The sequence below is a fragment of the Nelumbo lutea genome, chromosome 1, assembly GCF_056320005.1.
Source record: "Nelumbo lutea isolate HS-2025 chromosome 1, American lotus-T2T, whole genome shotgun sequence".
Classification (NCBI taxonomy): Eukaryota; Viridiplantae; Streptophyta; class Magnoliopsida; order Proteales; family Nelumbonaceae; genus Nelumbo; species Nelumbo lutea.
In genome coordinates, this window is record NC_142684.1 from 108,745,445 (window position 1) to 108,753,391 (window position 7,947).

Below are 7,947 nucleotides of genomic sequence, written 5' to 3' on the forward strand. Positions count from 1 at the left end.
ATTCACAAGTGTTTTGTTTTACCTGTTTTTGAAAAATACAAAAAAAAGAAAAGAAAATCAAGATACAGGCAAAACGGGACACTTAAAATAATTTGACTTATTATTATAATACATTTATAATAACAACTGTATCACATCTCAGCAAAAAATTAACTTTTTAAAATTTCAATATGACACATCACCTTAACAATTCAAGATCACAAAGATAATTCAAGAAACGTTAATTTGAGGTTTCAATAAGCTCTTCCTTTTCCAAATCCTGGAGTTAATAATTGCAAAACCATTTTTTTGAAAACCAATCTATCAAAATATGATTTTTTTTTTTATTTTAAAAATAGAATATTTATAAAACGCTCTCATGCCAAACATCTACTAATTACCTAACACGGTTACTTAAACCTGGTTTGACGTTTGAGGGCTATCCGTGGACGCGGGTTGGGGCTCCAGGCCCAGAAAATAATTCCCCAGTCAGCTCAATTACTTCCTCTACACAACCTAATCTTCACTCTAGCTAACACACACGTCACCAGTTCATCACCACCAACGACAATTACCTCCCTAAATCCTGATCGTCTTAACCCGGTTGGAACAAGTCTCTTATTAAATCCTCCATAGGATAGCCATGAACAGAAATTTTCTCACTGTTTTCTGATTGATCCCTAAAACGTCTAATTGCCAGCGGGCCGGGTGAGGAATACTTAGGTGGAGGGTTTCTGGTTAATTTCTAGTTCCCAAAAGTCATAAGCCGAAGCCTTTATCACAATCATGGCATCCATGTGGTGGTCTGAAACGGACAAAAATTAAGCTAACAAAGTGTGAACGGGAATAAATTATCTTGTAGGTGAAAAGATACCAGATAAGTTGAGGAGTTCTCTTTTCACTTTTCTTTATTTAAATCAAATTGGGCATTACTGTTCATGGTTGAAACAGGAAACAACAGCCGTTGTTTCGAAGAGGGACCTGAGGTCATTCTGGTCATTCCAACTTATCAAGAGGCGGAGTTCTGCCTCGCCATAACATAAGGCTAGGGGGTACGTGCATTGTTAGATAAGCTAATCGTTTAGTAATCAGTTTCACTTTTTTTTTTAAGTGAATAAAAAATAAATTATGGTCTGCGTGGCCTAGAGAAAACAATTCAAGTAACCAAGGACAAGCACATAGTATAGTAAAGTCAATACTCAAGAGAGCCCCCTGGTTTCATTGACATTGTTTGCATTAACAACAACCGACTCCTCTCTTAGCGGTTACAACTTACAAGGATAGATATATACAGCCATACCGGCCCCCATTTTTTTTCTACTGGTCTTTTGGTCCTTATTGGACTAATTTTACAATGGAGAGAAGCAAGATACAATGCGTTTATGATGCCTGTACTCAGGTCTTCTCAGACAGAGAGTCACCAACCTTCCAAAAGATTCAGTGGTTGAGAAATTTCTTGGGTACCATGACCATTTCCATGGACTCCCCCTTTTCTTTTTCATCATCTCCTTTTTCTTCTCTTGCTGCTTCCAGCTCTAACATTTTCTTAATTCAATTAATGCAGACAGAATAGAAGCCATAGACGTAGGAATTGATGAATTCAACTCAGAAGGATCTCCGCGTTCATGGGTTGATCCTTCCAGCCCAAACGCTAGTAAGGAACTGATTTGTGGGCTAACAGTTACGGAGATAACCTACATTCACATCTACCAATCAGATGATTTCTCGGTATGTATATATATATTTATATGGCCGGCGGGGCTCATCTCCGACGAGAGATAACCATAGAGAAAACTAGAAAAGAATTATCTTCCTCTTCTCGTCATCTCTATTGTGACAGTACACAATAATCAAATACATATGAACGATGCTTCTATGTCTGTCTTGTACTAGCAGATTGGTGTGTTTTGCTTCCCGGCGGGAGGCAAGTTGCCTCTGCACGACCACCCCGGAATGACGGTGCTTAGTAAGGTTCTGTATGGATCCGTCCATGTCAAATCTTACGATTGGGTGAAAGCACGGACTGCTAGTTCAAGAATGGGTAAGTCCTTATTAACGATCGGATCGATGAACTCATGAAAGTAAGTTGTTCTTAGACAACTACATCGATCTGTGCAAATCTTCATGTCTGCTCATTCTCCTTCTATAACTTATTGGTGTAGTTGGGTTAGCGAGTACGGTGACGGACGGCGTCATTAAAGCTCCCAGAGAAGCTTCCGTTCTATTTCCCAAGAGTGGCGGAAACATACATTCCTTCACTGCCTTGACTCCCTGCGCCATCTTGGACGTCTTGTCTCCGCCGTACTCCGACGAGTTCGGGAGGCCGTCGACTTACTTCTCAGAAATCCCTATTCCCTCTCTTCCCGGTACGTTTACACATGAAATCGGCCGGTTCCGGTAGACCCATTAAGCAAACAAATTAAAGCCTGTATATATTAATTAGTATCACTGGTGATCCAGTTATAAGAGGAGTAAATATTAATTTATTATATTCTTAAATTTATTTATTTATTTGGCTTAGGTTATGTAATATTGAAGGAGATAGATTTGCCTAATGATCTAGTGGTTACCGGGGCACAATACGTCGGCCCTCAACTCGACACCGGCGTTGATTTGTCTTGATGAGACAGACTCCTGACTGCAGCGCGGTGCGTAGACTCTTCTCTACATCTTACTGTATATGTTACATGAAGTTCCCTGAAAAAGAGAAGTCATCCACCATGAGCTTGAGGAGATTCATAGAAGAAATTGATAGGAAATTAATTGGAACTCTGATGATAGATATATCAGAAGTGGAATTTGTTTAATTTGGATGTTGTATTAGATGGAATTCAGAAAATTAAAGGGAATAGAGGAGTGCTGCGTCAACTGGGTTCAATTGGTGGGTGGTGGCTTCAACATTCAACAATGAAAGCCAAACAGGCCAAATCTGCGGCGGCCACGACGTGCTGTGATTGGCTGGTCCAACAGTTGCCGTTGCGTTGCCTGCTCATCCGACTCAATCTGCACTTTATGCATATCCTCATATCCATTATCCACTCCCGAGCTAGGTTAACACGCTAGACGGTGGCCAGCAGTAGGGGACCATTTGCCGGGTTACGCGTTTAATTTCCCTATTCGGTCTGGTATCCCGAATTTTGTAAGTTAAAGCTCAGTTTGGAAGGAATACTAACTCTTTCTTCAGCTCAGTTTAGAAAGAATATAAATAAAAATATGTAGAATTTACTTTATTGTATTTTATATTATTTTATATATATTTATACTATACATATTTCTTTAAACTGAGCCATAAAGAATACAAATAAAAATATGTACAATACAAATCCTGCATTTTGTATTATTTTATATGTATTTGTATAATATATATATATATATTTATATTTGTACTTTTTCCAAATCATAGGCTTAGTTTAAATAGAATATAAATACAAATATACACAATACAAATGCATATAAAATAATATAAAATACAGGATTTTATATTCTACATATTTCGATTTATACTCCTTCTAAATTGAGCCTAAGCACCAATTATAAACCTTATAAGTTCAAAGTAAAAAACCCTGTATATATATAATTATTCTTAGTGGTGCCAACGATCGAAAGAACAACCCAGAGCGGTGGAGGCGAAGCTAGCCAATCCATCTAAATTAAATTTAAAAAAAAAAAGAAAACAGTGTTTCACAAACTTTAATGAGAAAGAATCTTTGTTGGCCATTCTCTGTGTGGTAGTAAGCAGCTGTCTACACTTTAGTATACTTGTTCGGCTTCGACTCATACAAACTCTGCAAATGTAAATTAATTTCTTCTGTTTTGTTCCTTTATGTATTTATATCAACAAAAAGGAGAAAATGAAAAGGAACTATCATACATACAATAAGAAAAGGTAGACAAGAATGGATCACATGATTCTGCAATTAGTCTAATGTTAGAGTGCGAGACTCATAAATTCATGGCCCATTGTTATGGTCATGGGGTTCTTTATAAAAACTCACATTTGTTTAAGTGAAAATCATAAGCCCCTAATATCTCTCACCCACTTATGTTTATCCTATTTTTAAATTTAATATTGGATTTAAGTAAATGAGAATAAGTGGAGAGTGGTTGAACTATTAGAAGAGTGGTTAATTCTTATAGACTGTTATAGGAGTTCCTAAATGGGGGGAACTACCTACTAAATAAGTGGATGGGGTTCCTTCTTTTAGCTATCTTCTAAGAGAAAAGAACCTCTATTCATTCTACTCTTATCCATGGAACCATTATTCGGAAAAAGGAGAGAACATAGTGAGAGAAGGAGAATTAATTCTAACCTCTCTAGTTTAGTACTAGAGTATGTGAAAAGTTTCATTTAGAAATACAAAAAACTTTTGCAAAATACTACAAACCATCAACCCATGTTCAAGAGTCCATAAAGAGAAAAGCTTACAAATACAAATAAGAGGGTGGACTAGATAGCTAATCAATCTAACTTTAGGAACATTCTACTTGCATTGAAATCAAAAGCAAGAAAAGGAAGAAGAGGCTTTTATGGCAATGGGTTCTAGACCTATCATTTAATTTAATTGCTTTTTTTAAGATGCCTTAAATGTTCTACTATTATTTAATGGATGTAACTTTACTTACTGATGGTGCGCGATCTGGTCATTCCTAGCTGGAAATGGTTATGCTCCTAGCTGGCGACGAACGAGAGATACCTATGAGGAGGAAGATGAAGGAACCCAGGGGGCTCACCCGACGGGAACACTCCATTGGTTAAGTTAGTAACCAGACTGAAATCTGGGAGAGAGAGAGAGAGAGTTGTAGAGAAATTAAAGAGCTAAGAGTGATGATCATGCAATACCTTCGCCTCTGGGGATCGAGGTCCTTATATACCAGTATCCTGACATGTCAGGTGCAACTGCCACTGAATCCCTACTGCGGCGATCTGCTATCAGATAACGGCTTGGAGTGGCTGGCTGTTATTTGTTAGAGCTGGGCTGGCGGGCAGAGGTGATCGCTGCAGTGTATGGTCCCGCCAACCTCCAGGGTTGGTAGGCACGACGCCGCCAGGCGAGAGATGTGGGTGCGGTCTCTAGGTTTGGAAGGTATGGTTGTCAGACAGAAAATCCTCTGTGATACACCGAGTTACTCTACAGCAAGCTACCTTACACCAAGCCTCTAGTAATGCATCGAGGTGCTTCTACCCGAGGTAGATCTCCGAAGTAGCCTACTTAGTTTTGGACAGGAGCGAGCTTATTCTAGTTAGGGAGCTAACAAACTTAACCCGAAGTGTCTTCAGTTCGGGATTCTCCCTACTTGGGAGAATCTTATCTCGGGGTGCTCCCTACTTGGGAGAGTCTTAGCTTGGGGGGCTCCCTACTTGGGGGAGTCTTATCTTGGGGCAATGGAGTATTATCTTGTAGCGAGCTACCATTCATGGCGAGCTGTCAGGCTGGGTTATAGCGAGCCCGTTATGTTGAGTTGGAGCGAGCTCATTATACTGAGTTGTCACTTATGTCGAGTCACATCCACATGTCCCCTCGTTACGAGGTCGGGCCAAATCACCCTCCATCAATTTCCCCGCACTCCTAGGGCCAGGGGTCTTGACTTGGTGCGGGGAGTTCACGGCGTGACAGGTGGATTTGGCTTGAGGTTCAGGTCGTCTAGTCAAATAGTTCGTTGGTCGGACCAATTCGGCTACTCAACTCAACCAAGAACAACCCAGGTCACATGTGGTTTACGTGTGAACGTCACACAATCTATAAACTCCACGGACGCCAAAAAATGCGCTAAACGGATTTCGATCTCGAGGGTCATGCAACCGGTTTTCTCAGGAATTGTCAGATCTCTTTGATCTCGACCGTTTATCCCCTGACCTTACGGCTATAAATAGGGGGGACCTGAGTCATTTTCTCTGCCATAAGTTCACTAACATTCGCCTTGAGGTCGCGGTTAGAGTCTTCAGCTCGGGTTTTCTAGGTCGTCGGTCTTCCAATTCTGTCTCCCTCCTTGGTGAGTCTCTAGCTTCTCTTTTCAGCTTGTTTCAATTCCATAATCATGTCAAATAGTAGTTTTGATAGCCTTCTAGATGAGCCCGAGGTGGGTACCTCGGCTCAAGTGGGCCTTTTCAAGGTGCAATCCTCTTATGAGGTGCGGGAGGCCTCAGATAACCCGGCATCCACCTCTTCTCAAGGTTGGGTGCCAGACAAGTTTGGTCTCTCAACTATGACTGTAGATAGACTTAGGGCCTTAATACACAAGTACAACCTTCCGAGGGAGTATACCTATAACCTTCCCGCGGGCAACTTCCTTTGGGAACACGATCATGATGAGATTGTGATCTTCGGAGAACAGCTTGTGGCTGGACTCCGTCTTCCTCTACACCCCCTAATCATAGAAGTTTTGAAGCACTTTGATGTCACCATAGTCCAACTCCACCTGAACTCCATTCGGAATGTAGTCAGGACAATTTCTCTTTGCTTTGACTATGCCTTGCCCCTTGACCTCGACATTTTCTCATCCATTTTGTCAATAAAGAAGAATGCTTCTTGTGTCCTTCCCGAGCATAGGTGGACCTATTATCTGTCCCCTCGCTCGGGCTATAAACTATTACATGGCCTCCCTAGTAAAATCCCGGCCTGGAAGCGGGATAATTTTGTAGTCCGCAATCCTACGGGGTGGCCCTTCCCAACTCATTGGAGGGCAGCTGTTCAGGACTCCAGCATTAGGATGGACCTGAAAACAAGGAAGAGGCTCCACTCTTGGGTGGAGGTCAGCCTCAACTACAAGGATTGAGTCCTGGTAGGTCGCCTTGGTTTAGAGTTAGTATTTTACCTCAGTAACTGATATTTCTTCTTGGTAGTATCGCTAATGTCGAGCTTTATTGCAAGCCCCATGCAGCAACTCAGCGCGGACAAGCTCTTCGGAAAGATGAAGGGGAGGAAGAAGCTGGCTGCTAAAAGAGCTCATGCCGAATCTCCGTGGTCCCCAAATCCCGAGCCTGTACAACCTCCAAGCGCTCCTCAAGTGATCAACCTGGCCGAGGAGTCGGAGAGAAACCCTTATGCACCCGAGGTGCCCTTGGAGCCCGCTCCTTCTACAGTTGCAGTTTCTTTGGGCAACGAAGGGGCAGTTCGGAGTAATTGACTCTGGAATACAGCCCCCACAAGAGCAAGAAGGCAGTATATGCTGATGAAGTCAAGAGCTGGTCTGAGCTACCGACTGCTTAGCTTGGAGCTCGGGATGCTACTCATTGCATGGTGGTAAGTCTTGTTCTGCCTTAATTTCTGGTTTTGTAGCCTTGCTGGTACTAACTGGTGCTCTTGGCAGGTGAACTCCGCCGTGCATGCCCAGACTCTCTAGTCCGAGAGGCACTTGAAGCGGGCCCTGGCTGCTGAGAGCTCGTCTCACGAGGCTCACATCAAACTGAAGTTAGCTCGTGGTCAGATCCACTGGCTAGAGAGTGACGCGATAGCTCAGAAAGAGTATATCATGGCGTTGATGTCAGAGAAGGAAGATTTGTTGCGCCGAGTGGAGAGCCTCGAGGCTGATGTTAAGGAGCAGACCGAGATCCTCGTCAAGGCTATAGACGAGGCTAAGGTGAAGGTCGTTGAGGACTACAAAAGCTCGGAAGAGTTCAATGGGACGCTAGTGGAAGCCTACCACAAAGGCTTCAAACTCAGTAGGTGGCTGATCAAGTGTGAGTTCCCGCAGCTTGACATAAGCGCCATCACTACTTCACAAATCACAGGAGAGGTAGCCCTCCAAGATGCTGAGGACCTGGACTCCGAGGAGGAGGCTAATGATGACATTGGAGAAGCCAATGCCACCGGTAAGGCTGGTACTTCCGCGGAGGCTTCGGGCAATAGTGACGAGTCCCCCAAGTAGTCATAGTGGCCTTTTGCATTTTGAGCCTACAAGCTCGGTGTATGTTTGTTTGTTTTTTTTTTTTTGTTCCTTCCCTTGTAATGAACTACAAAATTAATGAAA

At 42.4% G+C, this 7,947-nt stretch overlaps 1 protein-coding gene across 1 annotated transcript; it reads left to right on the forward strand.

The window, feature by feature from the left end:
• The first annotated feature begins 1,204 nt into the window (after positions 1 to 1,204).
• Positions 1,205 to 3,167, forward strand: LOC148876702 (plant cysteine oxidase 1-like). Its single transcript, XM_088965586.1, has 5 exons — positions 1,205 to 1,439; positions 1,544 to 1,707; positions 1,876 to 2,020; positions 2,142 to 2,345; positions 2,501 to 3,167. Exons 1-5 carry the CDS (start codon positions 1,334 to 1,336, stop codon positions 2,599 to 2,601), a joined length of 720 nt encoding a protein of 239 aa, XP_088821712.1. The 5' UTR covers positions 1,205 to 1,333; the 3' UTR covers positions 2,602 to 3,167.
• The last annotated feature ends 4,780 nt before the right edge of the window (positions 3,168 to 7,947 follow it).

Bases quoted from the DNA above. Each gene is read 5' to 3' on its own strand.
- LOC148876702 (XM_088965586.1), top strand. From the start codon at position 1,334: ATGGAGAGAAGCAAGATACAATGCGTTTATGATGCCTGTACTCAGGTC. The intron at 1,440-1,543 runs GTACCATGACCA...CAATTAATGCAG, and splicing joins GTGGTTGAGAAATTTCTTGG to ACAGAATAGAAGCCATAGAC. The intron at 2,346-2,500 runs GTACGTTTACAC...TATTTGGCTTAG, and splicing joins CCCTATTCCCTCTCTTCCCG to GTTATGTAATATTGAAGGAG.